The sequence below is a fragment of the Glycine soja genome, chromosome 12, assembly GCF_004193775.1.
Source record: "Glycine soja cultivar W05 chromosome 12, ASM419377v2, whole genome shotgun sequence".
NCBI lineage: Eukaryota > Viridiplantae > Streptophyta > Magnoliopsida > Fabales > Fabaceae > Glycine > Glycine soja.
The window spans coordinates 16,253,928-16,272,619 of record NC_041013.1 but is presented as its reverse complement, the minus strand read 5'-3'; the positions used below and the strand labels follow the sequence as shown (position 1 = coordinate 16,272,619).

Genomic DNA, 18,692 nt, shown 5'->3' with positions numbered 1-18,692 from the left:
TAATCCATCTAAATTTGATTGAATTAGAATACATATTTAATCAAACCCAACCGATCCAACCCATACACCCCTACTGAATTCAAATCCCTAGAAGGTTTACTAGGTTGCTACCCATTTTAATAATGCCCCGATCTTTTAGGCATTCAATTAATTAAACACCGACACAGAAGTTGCGAACAACTGCATTCTAGTGGAAATGTTGGATGGGTAATTATTAAATCTGGCTTAGTACTACCTTACAAGTCTTGCATATTTATTTCTGATTCTTGCACTTAATGTTGCCTAGTGTAGACGTAAAAATATTCATAGCCATTTAAGAAAAAAAATTACAAATGTATGAATGGGAGGTTCATACAATAAACACGAAGACGCACAATTTTGACTTGGGGAAAGAATCAAATTTCTTCGAAAGATGAATGGCAAAGAACCTCCATAAAGGCCAAAATAAGGGGGATCTATAAAACTACACAACATGTAAGAAACTTTGACTTTTGACCCTTTAGGTTCAAGGTTTGCAAATCACCACAAAGCAAGGAAGAAGAGCTCTAGGATTGAGCAAATAAAGCTCCTCAATGTTTGAATAGAGACCAACTTTCCCAGCCAATGAATCAAATCCTGTTTGTGCTGCCATTTCCTGAATGTTTTCTAGTGGCCTATGAACCCTTCCAGCAATTACTCTGCACACTATAAGTGCTTTTCTCAGTGATGGTTCCTCACCAATGATTTCTATGGACTCAAAAGCCCTTCCACTTGTAGATGTTGTGAAGACTCCAATACCACCCTTGAGCTCCTTCTTGGCTGAAAATCCATTCCTTATGATTCTGCAAACACAACACTTTTCTGATAGGCAGAGGGTAGAAGAGCCATTGAGACCAAGAGAGCATGAAACAGAGGTGCCATAGAACCTCAGAAGTTCATTCCCATCAGCAAGACATCTTGGATGCTTCTTCTGGAGTTTGCTGGCCTTGATCTTCACCGTCTCCCTGTACTCTTCAAATCTTGCAAGAGTCTTTTGCATGTTGTGAACCTTCAAAACTCTCTCAATTCTACCACACTGGTTTTCAGACTTTAACCAGCTAGTCCTGCATATGATCTCCACTATTTTCCTTGAAGAATCTCCTTCCACAAGTTCAGTCACTGCCAAGGGAAAGAACTTATTGCTCTTAAACTTGAAAATTGAAATATATGACACTTAAAATATGTCAAAACAATACAAAAATAGTAACAAACTTGGAGGTCATTGACACTTCAATCAATTTTGAATTATGTGGGTTGGAGAGAGAGAGAGAGAGAGACTGTTTGTCCTAGATATTTAGATTTTTGAAGGTAAAGCTGTTGGGAAATCCTAACCATAGTTCTAAATTGAAAAGGTAATGGAAAAAAGGAGATCAGTTTGGTTGTCTCAAACTGAAAAGTGTGTTGATTTTATAATATTCCTCACCTCAAGATAAAAAAACTGTCTATTTGATACGGATGTGGCCAGAAAGTTTGTGGTCAGAAGAATGTTAGGATAACCAACTTTGAGGGTCAAATAACAAATGGAAGAAAAATAAACAGCCAATGCTATAGTGAAGGTTACAAGCATTATATGTATGATGTGGTGGACCTTCACTTGAATATAGAAGCTAACCATGAAAACAGACAAGAATAAATACTAATAGATATGAGAAGGAAATAGAAAAAAAAAGTGTTACCAGCATGCTTGGACAGATGATGAGCTTCAGCAGCATCCCATTTGTTAAATTGCTCTCCACATTTGTGGCAAGTCACAGTTGAAGAGCCATTAGAATCTGTCTCAAGAGACAACCTATTGCTAGGATGAAGTCCAGCACCATGAGGACCAGACCCTTCTTTATCTGATAGGAAAGGAGATTTCCTTGGAGGAGTGGATGAAGTCCTAAAAGAAGGGTTAAAGTAGTGCATTGTAGGGTGCCCTCCAGGGCCTGGAGTACCAGGCCTCAAAGTCCCCACAAAAGTAGAACCACCAATACCACCTCCTCCAGCATTGCTACCACCACTTCCAACCCCTTCTTGGAACCCTCCATAGCCAGTTATCTTCAGCTCACACCTTGAGTTGCTCAGAATCACCTCATGAGTTATGGGGTTGAGGAACTCACTGCTCCCTATGGATCTTGGACTGCAACTTGGTGGCTTATCAAGATGCCTCTTGCTTCCATGGATTACATCTTTGAGATTTGCTATGGACCTTGAACACCCTGACCTCCCTGCTCTCTTTGTCAAGATTGTGCTCAACTGCTTCCTTGTTTTGGGGTCATGAACATCAGATGGCTCAGATTTGCAGTGTAAGGACTTCTTCAGAGAGAACCACACTGTTGGCATGTTATCCTTAATGTTTCCCTTTATCTTCTTTTTCTCTTCTACTTTCTCCATTCACTTCAACTACTAGACTCTCCTATGTTTCTGTGCTCTTCAACTTAACTCTCTCACAATCCTTATTCTCAAAAGGGTCCATCTCCATGTTTCCCTTTTCCACCTTTTCCTTAATGAAAGCTGAGAGAATGAAAAAAACTCAAAAAGACAACAACTTCCCCTTTTTTTTCTTTCCTCAAATTCCCTTCACTTTCTCAACTGAAATCAACTCAGCCATGCATCAAATGAGCCTAACAGCAAAACATGTTTCACAAGAGGGATCAAAGGGGGAAAAATAAAAAATACAACACCAAACTATTATTAAACACCTTGAAAACTCTCAAGTGCAGGTGTTGTTACCATGAAGAGCAGTGGGAGGGGGCACAGTTCTGCTTGTTCATCACACAGAATGAGTTTGGCAAGTTGCATAGGATGTGTCCGTGACCCCATCAGAGAGAGCAGCAAGTGAGACAAAAGGGACTCAAATCCATAGGATGAAGAAAAAACATGAATGAATGAGAGCATTAGTTAAAAACACGGGTGTTTGAAAATAAAAAATAAAAACAAAGAATCTTTGGCTCTAGGACATGGGAATTTAGGAACATGACAACTAACTTGGACAAACTAGGTACTGTGGCGCTAGTAAATGCGAGTTACCCATGCTGTACCTTTTATTTCTTTTTACATTGTATAACTGAAAAAACAAATATAGGTAAGATATGAGAGTGTAATTTATTATTTAAAAAAGCATGTAAAAATCATTCTAGAGTAAACTGATGCAAGTACAGTCATTTATATTGGTAATAATATCACTGCTGCTCATGAACATACATAATAAAACAATTTAGGGGAAGTTAAAAGTTAATGGGGAGCCTAGATGAGAAGAAATAAAATAGAGAAAACAATAGAAATTCATTTTTTTGTATTTTGGTTAAAATATAAAAGAAGAAAAGGAAAATATGATTTTCAGAAATAAAAATTATTGAAAAATCATTTTCTCTTCAATTTTAGTTTTTAATCCTATTTAATTTTTAAAACAAAATTAATAAGAGGTAGTTTTTCATAAAACTAAAAAAAAGAGTCGTGAGAAGTAGAGAGTAAATGAAAAGGGCAATTATATTCAACCAAAAAATTTACGCACAAGATGCATTTACCTTATTAGTGATTGAAAACATATAAATTTGGTATGTCGAATCCAATAAACACAAAAATAGCAGTACATGAAATAATTAAGTGATTTATGTTGTGGAACAAATTAAGTGTCGCTTTTAATATTTGTCTATGCTGTCAGCACATGAATGCATAGTGTTAACTTTTATTTTATGGGGAAGAAGTCTAACCCAAAATAATGCCACATGCAATCAAGTTCCGAAGGGAGAGGACCACTCAACTCAAGAGTTTATTTTAATTTGTCCAACTTTGAATAGTCTCTAAACTGTGGAATAAACTAGGATGAACCCCGAAAAAAAAATTAAATATTGAATTTAATTATAACAAAGAGGAAAATATAAATTCCGTCCCCAACTTTGATCTTTTAACCTTGATTAACCAGTACTTTTTTTTCCTAAATTAACACTGATATATTTTATTGGACTACAAAAGACAATGAAATTCTTCCTACAAATATTTAATACAACCTAGGATTTAAATCTGAGATTACTAAAGCTGAAACATTTCGATGTAAAATTATTCTCACACTTAATGATTGAATAACCCGATATCATATTCTAAATAAACATGAGTATGTAACCCGTACACATAATCTAAATAATTTTATACCAACCTAATACACATTAATACAAACTTTCGATTTCTCACCAATTACCATTAATGTCTCTATTAAGATTTGGACCATAATGCCTAACAACCAGACAGTGATTAATATAAACCATGACATTGTGTCAGTGAACTTATCTAAAAGGTTGGCAACATGTCTGAGATTTTCCTTTTTCATGTCTGCAGCTTTTACAAGCGAAGTGCCTTTACTTCACAAGCACTTTTTCACCTATATGAAGAAGCAATCCTTATGCATCAGAAAGCAATTTTAAGCATAGTTTCAGCAAATTGCTTAATGTGCTAATTAAACAACATGTGCCCAAAAGTACAAGCTTTTGTTTGGAATTCATTTTCAATTACCTCTTAGTTCTGAACGCATGATAATAATATGTACCAAAAGCATACAAAGCATGATAATATGTTGGACAGAGCTCTTCATATTTTTGCTTGGTGTAAATTAATGAAAAGTTGGTGCGTTTGGTTAAGTGTTTATTAACTAGATTTGAAATTATTTGATTTTATATATGAAATTGATTTTTATTAAAAATGAAATTAAAATAAAGTGTCATGTTTATAAATATTCATTTTAAAGTAAGTTTATATTACAACTTAATATGATTCTTTAACTTAAAATGAAAATTTTATTTAGAGAATAAAATATGGAGTTATAGTCATCGATTAAAAGTTAATAATTTAAATTAATTCATATATTAGAGAGTGATTTGAATTGTATCAATATTGGTCAGCGGCTGAAAATGAAAACAGAAAGCTAATTAATATTTTTGCAATTGCTATGGTATATCTCCACCATATTTCAGCAGCCTTTCCTTTTTAGGAAAACAAATGCAATATCTAGTGTGAAGAAAAGGACAGAGTAAGGTTACGTTTAGTTTATCTATCGTTTAGCCTCCTTTAATTTATGTTTGACTCGATAAATTTAATTTGATGATATATTTGATTTTTCTTTAGAGTATTTTATAAACTTGCATTTGTTTCTAAACCAAGTTTGAATTGAAAATAATATTGTGATTATTTTTACAAACTCATTTTGTAATTCCTACTTAAGTATGTAAACTTTAATCTAAATATGCATTAAATATTTAAAGACTGAAGCAATACAATTTTACTAAAATTCAATTTCAAAATAATAAATTAAAAAAGGGTCATTGGAAAATTGGAAAAACAGAAAAACAATAACTCAGTAATCTTTAGCATAAAAATTTAGCTTTGTTGGCTGATTTGAGTGCATAACATGTCATCTACATTCAGATTATCATGTTCCAAATCACCATAATAGTGCTGTTGAATCATCAATAATATCTCGTTCACATAAAGTGATTTTTTATTTGTAAACCATGAATGATTAGGATCTAGCCCCACTTATTTTCCTCTATCTTTGGTCTCTTGGCGACATCAATGTGACTTCTACTTCTCACCACCCTAAATTTGGGGATTAGGGGTGTACAATTATGAACCCAAACTTCAAAAGCCAAAGTGAGCCCCTTGAAAAATATGAGAGCTCATAATTAACTTTGACCACTACAATTATTTTATCAAGTTTAGAAAATCGAAAAGGTGGTGAAAAAGATGCAAGATATGAGAGAGATTTGAAGGGTTTAAAATAAAAAAATTAAATGTTTTTTAAGCTAATTATTTTTCATGTAAGTTTATTTTTCTATTTTTAGTTTTAGTAAATTTTATCTTTTTATTGTAGTCCTTGAGAGATATTTTGTTTATTTTTAATCTCTATAAATTTATGTTTTTCTAATTTTGATCCTGTCAATACAAACTTATCAGAAATTATAAATGAAAAATTTAGAATCTTAATTAAATAAATGCAAACTTACAAAAATTAAAAATGAAAAAAATATCTTAAAAAACAAAAATTAAAAAAAGTCTATTTACGGGAACTAAAATTAAAAAAAATAAACTTATAAGAATTAAAAAAATACTAACTTACTCAATATATATATATATATATATATATATATATATATATATATATATATATATATATATATATATATATATATATAAAATAAAAATAAAAGTTATACTGCATAATCAAGATAATAATAACTTTGGATGTGTCCTCTCTCATTTTCCTTTAGTCCTGTATTTCTTGTCGTTATGCTGCCCCTAATGTATTAGACAAAACATGCCAAAGTGGCTTCTGGTTGCAAGAAAACTACATAGAGGGTTAAGACAAAGCCAAGACTTTAGAATTTAAAAGCCATATAATTAATTAGTGTCTGAAAATGTGAATTCAAATTACAGTCATTGAGGACAAAAGCTAAGCCATGGATGGAATGAAACATGGGACAGTGTCATACAGAGTGTCACTGATGATGGTTAGGAACATGTGGTGGTGCAACCCACTGTTCAATTCATTGATTAAATGCAATCACATGCTAGCATTCCAATTTTGCCCTCTGGACCATGTTTGCTTCAATTCAAAACATTAAATATATTATGTGTTGCGTATAATATCTGACCCATTTATTGTTCACTTCTTTGGAATAAAATAATAAAAAATTGGGAAGTACTACGATATGTTCAAAACCTTAACAATATAAAGGTTATTTAAACATGGTATCTGTTATTTTGTTTTCATTGAGTTACTATCCACTCTTCAATTTAAGACCCGTCCCCATTTATGAGGGAGAGGTGTGGACATTTCATAAAGGATTATTCATGTTAGCGTCTGAAAATTTTGTCCCCACGTATGCTGTGTGTTGTGAATCATCCATGGCATGCCCTTATCAAGTTTAATGTTAAGGGATATGCACTTGTTAGATATGAGAATATATATAGTGCCACTTGTAACAATCAGATATTCAATTCCTTATCTTGTCTAAACATTTTTGTCTTTCTGTTTTTGAAGATTAAAAATAAAATATTTGTCTTGTGTATGACTCGCTCTTGAATGATGTTCATTCTGGCAAGCACAATTAATATCGCTATAATTTTAGTGTCTATGTTGATAAAAACAAAATATTTTTTCCAATTATCTGAAAGAAAAATTCATATAAAATACAATATATTCTGGTTGATATTCAAAGTGGAATTCAATTTTAGACTTATTAATTAATACTGTCAATTCAGAATATATACGGATATTGAGTTAAGATTATAAAAATTAAAAAGTATAAAAAAATGTAATTCAAATATCCAGTTCTGGTTTATATTTTTATAAGTGTGATCTAGATTTAAAAAAATCATATTATTTTTATAATATTTTTTTACTTATAAGAATGAAATACAATATCAAAAAAGTATATAACAACTCACACACTCGTTTAATCAATTCAACTAGACGCAATATATGTATATACAGTAAATTTGAGTTCTTAATTTTAAAATGAGATTATTTCTATATTTATTTTCGCTCTTGCACACACACTCCCTTATTTCCCTCATTTTATAATACATACCTTTCGAAATTTTATACCTAATTAACCAACATTTTTCATTCTTATTACTTATTCCATTAAAGAAATTACTCTATTTCCAGTTATTTAAAACATAATTGATTAAAACTAAAATATTTTTGTCAAAAAAATTCTGTGTAATTTATTTTATTATTTGAGCTTTAACTCCTCCACTTAAACAAAAATAAATATTTTTTAAAAAAATTATAACCCCAGATTTTATGAAAGTAATATATTTTTAGAACCATTGGCATTGCTCCACTGGAAAAATTATATAAAAAGAAAGGTTAAAAGAAATTTAAAAAAAATCTTTCTGGTGGAGGGATATGCCGTTTCAAAGACCCAATCTATAATGCAATTTATATATTTACATCTTTGAACAAAACAAAACAAAAAAACACCTCTGAACTTTATTAATATACCTCTTATATAATAAGTGTAAAAATTTTATTATGTATTGTAAAAAATTTAACTTTTCAAAAGTAAAACTGATATATTTTTTACATTGCGAAAAGTGCTTTCTAAAAATGTTAAGTTTTAATTTTCTAAAAGTTACTTTCTCAACCAACTCATAGAAGAAAAAGAATGGACATCAATTGCCTTTAAGTTGCTTTGTGTTTGGTATGCAGTGATATATTCACTTTCTCAGTTTCTTTAAAAGAAATCTTAGGGGGGAAAAATGAAAATTTGAGATTTTGGAAGTGATAGTAGGAATGAATATGAGTCCATGGAAATTCTCGTGATAAATCTTCCCATCACTGCTGTTAGATTATTTTAATTTAATATTATCTCATGTAATTATAGAATGATTTTAATAAAAGGATGTCTAATGTAATGGTTATTAGACTTAAATGTATTAAAGTTATTGAGATTATTTTTGTTTTATTAAAATTAATTTTCCTCTCTTCTCACTTCATTAACGGCAATATTGACATTAAAGAAAAAAGGAATTTGAAAAGAAAATAATGAAGAAAATTATCAAAAAATTTCTTTTTAAAAAAGGGATAACTTCTCTCTCCTCTAATAAGTTTTCATTTTTCACTTAGATTTCTACACCATCCTAGGGACCAAGGAAAGGAAATTCAAGAAGAAAGAAATACTAACTAGAAAATTTTAAAGTGCATTATGGATCTAGTTAGGTTTTCTAAATCTTTTATAGAAATTATAGAATATTATACTAGTGAAAAATATGTTATCTAAGATCCCTAAAGTGTAATTTTCTTATATGATGAACTCAAATAAATTACAGATAATAATAAAATTTTTTAATAATTGATATTAGAGTACGATTAGAGATAATATATTTTTCCATTATAGATCATTTACTCTATTTTATTTTCCTCTTCTGAAACGAAAAGTACAATAGACGTAAAAGAAAATGTTTTGCGCTGCACATAAAGGAAAAGTAATGTTTAATTTTGATCGACAATGTGATATCTCGTTCTTTGCATATGTTATGCATAGTATATGTTAATTTGGAGATTACATGACAATTGGTTTTCATTTATGGCCTCTACGTTGAATATAGTATAAGGAAAAGCTATATGTGCATTTGTTTATGGCTTGCGTTTTCTTATGTGATGCGTATGAATTTTTAATTTTTTTTCGATTGGCACAAAAATGAAAGTGGCATATATATATTGAATGATATATATGCTTCTATCGAAAATGGAAGATTATTGTAATTATAATTCTTTTATGTCTTGTATGTGATAGAAATTTATGTACTTGGATTTGCACTAATAATCGGTGTTGCATTTGAAAGGCGATTGCCAAAATTATTTTTGCATAAAAAAATATTTTTTGAATTATACAGTGAGATTTAGTTCTCAGTTAGTTGATTAATTTAGATAATGATGCTATGAAATTATCATGTTTTGGTTTATTAAAATTATTAATTATAAGGCATGCATGAGTTACCCAAACTGAACCGTTGCTTATAATTAATGATATTAAAGATTTGTTTTCATGCTTGTTGAGTGTATGTGTATCCAAAGATAACATGCATGTCAAGAATAATATGATTTATTTCCCATTAAAGTATATTTATTTGACATCATTATTAATATGGATATGTGTTTATTTATCACCCAAAGGTGAACTTAGATGCATGATTAAAGTTAATGTAGTTTGAATCCATTAAATTTTCTCAAAGCATTAATGTATGTGAGTTTGTTTGAATGTATACAGCTATGCCTAATATGTTTGCTTTTAGTAAACTAAAGATCAAGTTCAGTGGGTTGAACTATGCTGATTGGTCTGAAATGATCTAATTTCAACTGAGTGTAGTGGACTCGGACTTAGCATTGGTTATGGATGAAAGCCCTCTAATCATTACAGAGACCAGTATTGATGTTGACAAGCCTCTCTAAGAAGCTTGGGAGCAGTCTAATAGATTGGCTTTGAACTTGATGAGATTTACTATAGCCGCAAATGTGAAGCTATGTATGCCCAAAATAAATAATGGAAAGGAATTCATGAAATTGGTCAAATATTACTTGCAATTTGATATTACTGACAAGTCAATTGTGGAGAATTTATCAAGTGAGCTAACAAACTTGGTCTTAACCAATTCATGATCATCTGACATAGATGGTTAATCTGGAAGCAAAGTTGAATTCCATGGAGATGGAAGTGAGTGAGTTCTTTCTAGTACAATTTATTTTGAATTCTCTTCCAACTGAATTTGGCCAATTTCAAGTGAAATATAACACTCTTAGGGAAAAATGGAATTTTCAAGAAATTAAGGCCATGTTATTTCGGGAGGAAGGGAGATTAAAGAAAATGAAGGACAACTCAATTCATCTCATAACTCATGATGGAGCCAATACTAGCTAAACCAAGCCACGTAAGAAGGGCAAAGGCAAATTCAACTTAAAGGTTAAAGATGGAGGAGTCCGTAAGGAAAAAATGTGCTACTTTTGTAAAGAGAGTGGTCACTTCAAGAAGGACTACCCAAAAAGAAAGAAATGGTTTGAAAATACTAGTATATTTTATATGTGTATAAATTTTGAATCAAATCTTTTTGAGGTGCCTAATAATAACTGGTGGCTCTGTAGCAACTACTCATGTGTCACATATTATGTAGAGATTCCTTTCGATCCAAACCATAAGAGGAACTGAAAAGTTTCTCTACATGGGAAACAAAATGAAGGCAAGAATAGAGGGCATTAGAACATACAAATTAATCTTGGACATTGGGTGTCATGTAGATTTCAAAGGATGTCTCTATGTACCTAGATGTGTTAGAAATTTAGTTTTTGTAGCAAAGTTGGATCATTAGGATTTAGTTTCAAGATTGAAAACAACGCATTTTCTATGTTTAAGAATATGCACTATTATGATCTGGTACTTTAGTAGATGATTTGTATTGTTTCAATCTTGATGTAAAGTTTAAAGAATCCTTGTTTAACGTTGAATGTGATGTTAGTAGCAAGCGTAATGTGCATAATGATAGTTATGCTTATTTGTGGCATCAAAGATTAGGTCATATTTCCAGAGAAAGGGTAATGAGGTTAATGATAAATGAAATTTTACCTTAATTGGATTTTAGTGATTGGGATATATGTTTCAATTGTATTAAAGGAAAATAAACTAAACAAATATCAAAGAATTCTACTACAAGAAGTAATGAACTTTTTGAATTGACACACACTGATATTTGTGGACCTTTTGACATTCCATCTTGGGGCGGTGAAAAGTATTTCATATCCCCTTTATTGATGATTTTTCACATTATTGTCATTTATATCTTCTGCACGAAAAGTCTCAATCAGTGGATGTCAAAGGTATTCATTGATGAGGTGGAAAGGCAGATAGATTGAAAAGTGGAAGTTATAAGGTCTGATAGAGGTGGTGAATTTTTATGGAAAATTTAATAAAAGTGGACAATGTCCATATCCATTTGCAAAGTTCCTTGAAAGTAAAGGCATATGTGCACAATATACTATGCCTGGCACAGTGCAACAGAATGGTGGGGCTGAAAGGTGAAATCATACTCTAATGGATATGGTTAGGTCTATGTTGATTTATAGTACTATACCTTTATGTTTGTGGATGCATGCATTAAAGACCGTTGTGTATCTACATAACAGGGTTCCTAGTAAGACAGCTCCTAAGAACCCTTATGGACAGGAAGGAAACCCATTTTAAGCCATCTCCATGTTTGGGATTGTCCGACAGAAGTAAAGGTGTATAATCCACGAGAAAAATAAGCTTGATGCAAGAACCATTAGTGGTTTCTTCATTGGGTATCCTGAAAATTCTAAAGGTTATAGATTATATTGTCCTAACCATAGTACAAGAATAGTCGAGTCTAATAATGCTAGGTTCATTGACAATAGTTAGTTCAGTGGGAGTCAGAAATCATGAAAGGTGGATATTGTAGAGACTCATGGTAAATCTTCTTCACCTATAGTTTCTCATGAAGATGTTGTTCCTTTGGTTATGTTATAGTCAAACAACACCCAGAGACAAAGTAATAACATTAATAACCCACAAGATGAACACATAGGTAATGAACTAGTAGACAATGTGCAAGTCACAAATGAACAAGTGATAGAAGAGGCGTAAGAAATAACACCAACGAGGTCTGAAAGGCAAAAGAAACCAACTATTTCAAGCAATTATGTTGTGTATTCACTTGAGCATGAATGTGAATTGAGCATTGATGAAGATCTAGTCTCATTTAGACAAGCCATGGAAAGTGACTATTCTAAAAAGAGGCTTAATTGCAATGAAAGAAGAGTTGAAATCAATGGATGACAATAAACTATGGGATCTAGTTGAATTGCCTGAAGATTCTAAACGAGTTGGTTGTAAATGGGTCTTTAAGACCAAACGTGACTCGGAAAGGAAATATTGAAAGGTATAAAGCTAGACTCATCACCAAAGGTTTCATTCAAAAAGATGGCATTGACTACAAACAGACCTTGTCTCCAATTTCTAAGAAGGACTCTTTGAGAATTGTATTGACTTTGATGGCTCATTATGATTCAGAGCTTCACCAGATAGATGTAAGGACCGCCTTTCTAAGTAGGGACTTATACGAAGAGGTTTATATGAACCAACCTAAAGGGTTTTTTCTATTGGAAAGGAAAATATGGTGTGTAAATTAAAGAAGTCAATTTATGGACTAAAACAAGCTTTCAAATAGTGGTATCTTGAGTTTAATGATACTATAATGTCTATGGTTTTGTAGAGACCATCGTTGATCGGTGTATCTACATGAAGGTCAGTGGGAGCGAATTTGTAATTTTACTCTTATATGTTGATGATATTGTGCTTGCTGCTAATGATATTGCTATGTTACATGATGTAAAGAAGTATCTCTCTAATAACTTTGAAATGAAAGATATGGGTGAGGCATCCTATGTGATAGAAATAGAAATATTATGTGATAGGTCTCAAGGATTGTTGGTATTGTCTTAGAAAGGATATATCAAGAAAGTTTTAGAGAATTACATGTTCACATATAGGAGGTCAGATCACCTTGAAGTAATTGGCTACTCGGATTCAAACTATGTTGGATGTGTGGACTCAAGGAAGTCTACATTTGGGTACATCTTTCTTTTGGCTGGAGATGCGGTGTCATGGAAAAGTGCAAAACAATCTATGATTGCCACTTCTACCATGAAGGCTGAGTTTGTGCATGTTTTAAGGCCACAATTCGAGCATTGTGGTTGCAAATTTTTACTTCAGGGTTTGGTATTGTTGACAGTATAGTCAGACCGTTGAGGATTTATTGTAATAACTCAACAACTATCTTCTTCTCTAAGAATGAAAAATACTCTAAAGGAGCAAAACATGTGAATTTAAAGTATTTGTCAGTTAAAGAAGAAGTGCAAAAACATAAAGTGTTTATTGAGCATATTGGTACAAACTTAATGATAACGGATTCGTTGACTAAAGGTTTACCACCCAAGGCATTTATTGGCCATGTTGAAAGGATGGGTGTTATGGATAAGTCCTTGGTAACAATGTAGTGTAATGCATATATATATATATACATTATAGTTGTAATGCTCGTACTGTATGACATTTATGAATTCAATAATAGTTGTTCCTAGTTATCTTGTTATTCACATATATGGTATACATAATTGTTTTAGTGAGATGACATTATTGTGTCTTAGAAAGGACTATAATGATACATATTACAATACTAATTAAAGTTAAGTTGAATTGGATGATTTGTGATACATGGAAGGAACCAAGTTGTTTGGATAACTTGCAACTGCCATGATTCAATTATTTTAATTCAATTAAGGATGGTGACTTGTAATTTCAACATATAGTGCACACTTAAAGTTTAATGTTAAATCTTTAAGTCATTGCATGAGCCAAGTGGGAGAATGTTAGATTATTTTAATCTAATATTGGTTCATGTAATTATAGAATGACTTTAATGAAAATATATCTAATGTGATGGTTGTTAGACTTAAAATTAATTCCCTCTCTTTTCACTTTGTATTAAAGAAAAAAGAATTTGAAAAGGAAGTTATGGAGGAAGTTATCAGAAACTTTGTTTTAAAAAGGGATAACTTCTCTCTCCTTTATCAACTTTTCATTTTTCACTTGTATTTCTACATCATCTTAGAGACCAAGGAAAGGAAATCAGAGAAGGAAGAAATACCAACCAGGAAATTCTAAAGTGCATTATGGATTTGGGTAAGTTCTCTAAATCTCTTATAGAAATTATAGAGTATTATAATAGTGAGAAATATGTTTTCTAAGATCCCTAAAGTGTAATTTTCTTGTATGACGAACTCAAATATATTATCCAACATGAAAATCATTGTGATGACAAATCTTCCAATCATTGTAAAGTAACCACCCAAATCATGTATTGTTTATCGATGAAGTTGCTCCTCCAATTAAGAAGTGAAATGCTCATGACAATGAGTAGCACATCCAAGTGCCCAAGTTCTTTGCCTCCACGACATCACCATGAAGTATTATTCCAATTTTCTTCTTCTAATGAAAATTTGTTTCTAAAAATTATTTTATGGAATATTGAAATTTTAACACTTTTAGAAAATACTTTATAGAATGTGAATTTTTTTTAACACTTTCAACTTCTGCAAAGTACTTTCCAGAATGCTAAAAGTTTTACACTTCCAAAAAAAGTATTTTCCAAAATGTGTTAAAATTTAATATTTCTGAAAGGTACTTTCTGGAAAAAAGGATATTTTTTTAAAACAAAGTATAAAAGAGATTTATATTAATAAAGTTAGAAGGTGCAAATAACAATTTTTTTATCAATAACGATTGAAACTTGAAAGTAGCTATAGAAATGTGATCAATCCCAAGAACAAAGCTATAAAATAATGTGGCCTATTTCTTTATGCGCCAATTTTTTGCTTCATGCATCCCATAGGAAATAATTACGACCTTGAATGGACTAATAGTGTGTTTGAATCCGTGTCTATGGTTCACGTCTTGCTTATTTTCATGTCAATTTTAAACAAACGTACAAGCTCTTTATTGTTACTTCTACATCAGATGTGGTGAGAGAGTATTATACGTTCGTTATAAAATTTTTTCCAAACATACACTAGTATTCCCTTTGTTAGTCTTATATTGCACCCCCACTTCCCCATCCAACCCTAGCACCCCATTCTCTTCCTTTTTCTTGAGTCATCTAACCTTGTTCATTTTAGCAATCAGTTGCACCTTCGACATTAGTTTTTAGACGACGATAGCCACCCTACCATTGCTAGTGAAGGCATTGCAACCACCATTATTGAAGCCTTTATGTAGTTGAAAGTAACTGGTTATGTGCAGTATTTTTATTTCGGCATCCTTTTGTGTTTGTGTTTCTTGGATCCACTATTCTATAATATTTAGGTATTTTAGAAATGTATTCTAGAATACATGTAATGGAATTCATTTCTAGAATACCTATATATTATGGATTAAATGATCTGGAATGATACATGTATTCTGGAGATGTATTTCGAACCACACGTTTCGTAATATATCAAGTATTTATTCCAAAACAAGTAATCTAGAATACATTTATGAAATACGTGTCTCATTTGGATCAAGGATTTTGTAATGTGTCATTCTGACTCAACAATTTTGTAATGTGACAAATTTATTTCATATTGTAGCTTAAACAAACAAGCACTAAAACTTTGTGGTAAATTACCAATTCGAATGATAGGGAGGAGTCTTCAAAAGAACAAAAAGGGAGCTCCTCTGACTTTGAAGCAACGCAAAAGGCGCAATAGAGTCATAGGTAATGCAAGGCTAGTGAGAGTAACAATGAGCTTCACTTCGACAACCTTGGTGTCAGGGCCAGCAAAAAAGGAGAAGCAAAGGGAGCTGCCATGGGTCCAAGAGATGGAGATGCGACAAATTGGAGGGATGAGACAGTGGTCGAGAGGGTAATGTTGGAATATTAAAAATAATGAGGTGTAGGAAGTAAAAAATAGTCTGCATAAAGAATTGCCAATAATATGTAAACCTATGTAATACTATTTACGACTTCTATAGCCATTTTTATCTCAAAAATGTTTGGGCTTCTGCTAAACCTATGGTGAATGGTGATCCAAGGACACATTGGATTAACCAAAATCCAGAAAAGAAAAAAAAAATTAAAAATAGGCTCAAATGTTTGTTAATCCTATAAATATAACAAATTTCAATTTTAATCCTTATAAAAAAAATTGTTGACTTATGTTCTTAAAAATTTTAAATGTTTTGAAATATTTTACTTTATTGATAACATGCATCTAAACATGTCATATCGTATATTGTCTTAAAGTGATTGTTAACGTGATATATGTAAATACAAGTTATGTTATCATTAAATAATGATAAAGGTCATCTTAAGAAATATTAAAGTTATTACAAGTCTATGATAGATCAGTTGCAAGCTCGAAGCAAAACCATACAGAAACGGGAGTAATTTCATCAAGTGTTCGTCAATTACTTTGAATAAATGGAGGCTTTCAAGTTAAGTTTGCGGGTAGGAAAACCGATAAAGTAGCGCATTCTTTCGCTAGACTAGCTATATTCAAAATTCAGAGGATTACATTTAGAGGGTTTCTACGGTACCATACTAATTTGGAGATATTGATACTTTTATTTTTTTTGGCCAATAAGAATTAAGTTGTATTATTATATTTTATGTTAAAATTTAATAATAATTTATTTATTTATTGCAATTTAGTCGTGTATAATCAAAATATTTTTAAGAAAAAAATTAAACTTTTTAATTTCACAAAATCTAACATTAATAAGACGTGAGAACAAAATTATTAAAATGAAACTTTATTAGGGAACGCCGCCATTGTGGTGGTAGTAAAGAAGGATCGAAGGAGGAAGCCATACCGAATTGGAATGTAAGTTTGCTGAGGTCTCAGTTTGAACCACTGTGAGTATGTTTGTAAAGGTTCTTTTAGTTTGAATCTGAATTTTTGATTTTGTGAAATTAAAAAATTCAATTTTTTTCAAAAAATGTTTTGATTATATAAGACTAAATTGTAATAAATAAAAAATTATTATTAAATTTTAAAATAAAAATATAATAATACAACTTAATTTTATTAGTCGAAAAAATAACAGTATCAATACCCCAAATTAGCATTGTTACGGTAGAAACTCTCTTACATTTATCATAATGTTCCTTTCTGTCTTGATCATATTATAAAAATGGAAAAGCAGTAATTCTCTTTGGTAAAAAACATATTGAATTTATAAATATCGAAATAAAAAATTAAATGACTAAAATTGAAATTAATTTATTTTATAAAGATTAAAATATATTTAAGCTTTAAAAATAATTGTTACCGTAGTATATTACCCTAAACTCTATTTAGTCTATAATTTTATGTATCCCTAAAATCTCCCATCAATGTGTTAAAGACTTTACTTAATAAAGTTATAAAAATAAATTAAAAAGTACTGAAAAACATGAAATGATAAAAAAAAATAGTATATAGAAATGCTAGAATATATCCGCGCACTTGTTATTACTTATTACAGTCTTTGTCTACTAGTGAATTCACTATTACGCATCTGTTAATATTATTCTGTTTGGTTCCAGTAAATAAATTATCAAATAAAATGATAAATATATAAGGAATGAAACGCGAAGAGTATTGAGATAAACCTCAATTCTTTCCCAACAAGGGCTTAAGTACATATTTTTAGTTATTGGCAAGAAGTAATCAACTATTGAATACAAGCTACGAATTAAAGGCCTGTGGATATAGTCTATGTGCTAAACCAAGAAAAGTTTAGTTGGGAAAAATCGAAAGGTAATATTTGGTAAACTGTTTCAACTTTCATATGTTACAGGAAAGAATAATAAACAATGTTCAGAATCTTTTACAATGTTATCAAGGCCACTTGTTTTATACATAAATCCCAGGTTTTCTCACACTAAGCAATCAAACTCAAAATAAAGCTCTTCCGATGAGTATTTAATCTAATTACATTCTCAAGATTGAAACACAAAATTATTAATTAAGTGTGTATTTGGATTGACTTTACAATTATGGTGAAGTGAATCAAACTTTAATTTGACCAAAATTTTACCAAGTTTGGTTATCTTAATAGAATCAATTTTCATAGAAAATTATGGTAAAATTGAAGTAAGTAGGAATAGCTTTTCCCTCTACCAAAATCTATTCTAGTTGGATTTTGTTTAGTTTATCCTCACATCAATAGCATTATGTGTACACTTTTGATTTTGGATTTTGTCTCATGTAATGACTAAAATGAGTCTTAATGTCTATAAGAGTATATATAGACGTTAAGATCCATTTTGATTATTACATCCTCAAAATCAATTTTGATTCAAAATATTCAAACAATATTCTCTTGAAAAATCACTTTTTAATATATTTGTTATGTAATAATTTTGGTATGAACATTTTGGAAAATGTAAAGCTCCAGTTTTAGAATTGAGAAGCCAAATTGAATGACTACTAATGGGTGGTAATGATCACTAATGAGTGGTAATGGATACTAAATACATTCTTGATGGTAGAATGCCTATATATATATCTTCAGTTGCCTCTGTCTTGTCCATTTTCGGTTGAGAACCGACTGGGTCTGCATATGGGTCGGTTTGACCCACTAGAGGTTGAAGATGATAAATAG

General features: G+C 30.9%; 1 protein-coding gene across 2 annotated transcripts; it reads right to left on the bottom strand.

Annotated features, from left to right (window-relative positions):
• Window positions 1-232: 232 nt before the first annotated feature.
• Window positions 233-2,907, bottom strand: LOC114380072. 2 transcript variants are annotated; one of them, XM_028338992.1, is made up of 3 exons: window positions 2,731-2,907; window positions 1,695-2,621; window positions 233-1,137 (listed from the first exon to the last, which is right to left on the bottom strand). In XM_028338992.1, exons 2-3 carry the CDS (start codon window positions 2,389-2,391, stop codon window positions 506-508), a joined length of 1,329 nt encoding a protein of 442 aa, XP_028194793.1. In that variant the 5' UTR covers window positions 2,392-2,621; window positions 2,731-2,907; the 3' UTR covers window positions 233-505. The 2 variants fall into 2 exon arrangements, with proteins under 2 accessions (XP_028194793.1, XP_028194791.1); XM_028338990.1 differs by having other exon boundaries at window positions 1,695-2,907.
• Window positions 2,908-18,692: the final 15,785 nt, after the last annotated feature.

Excerpts from the sequence above, each read along its gene's own strand:
- LOC114380072 (XM_028338990.1), bottom strand. The coding sequence starts at position 2,391 with ATGGAGAAAGTAGAAGAGAAAAAGAAGATAAAGGGAAACATTAAGGAT. Across the intron at positions 1,138-1,694 it reads TCATCTGTCCAAGCATGCTG|TGACTGAACTTGTGGAAGGA; the intron begins GTAACACTTTTT and ends TTCCCTTGGCAG.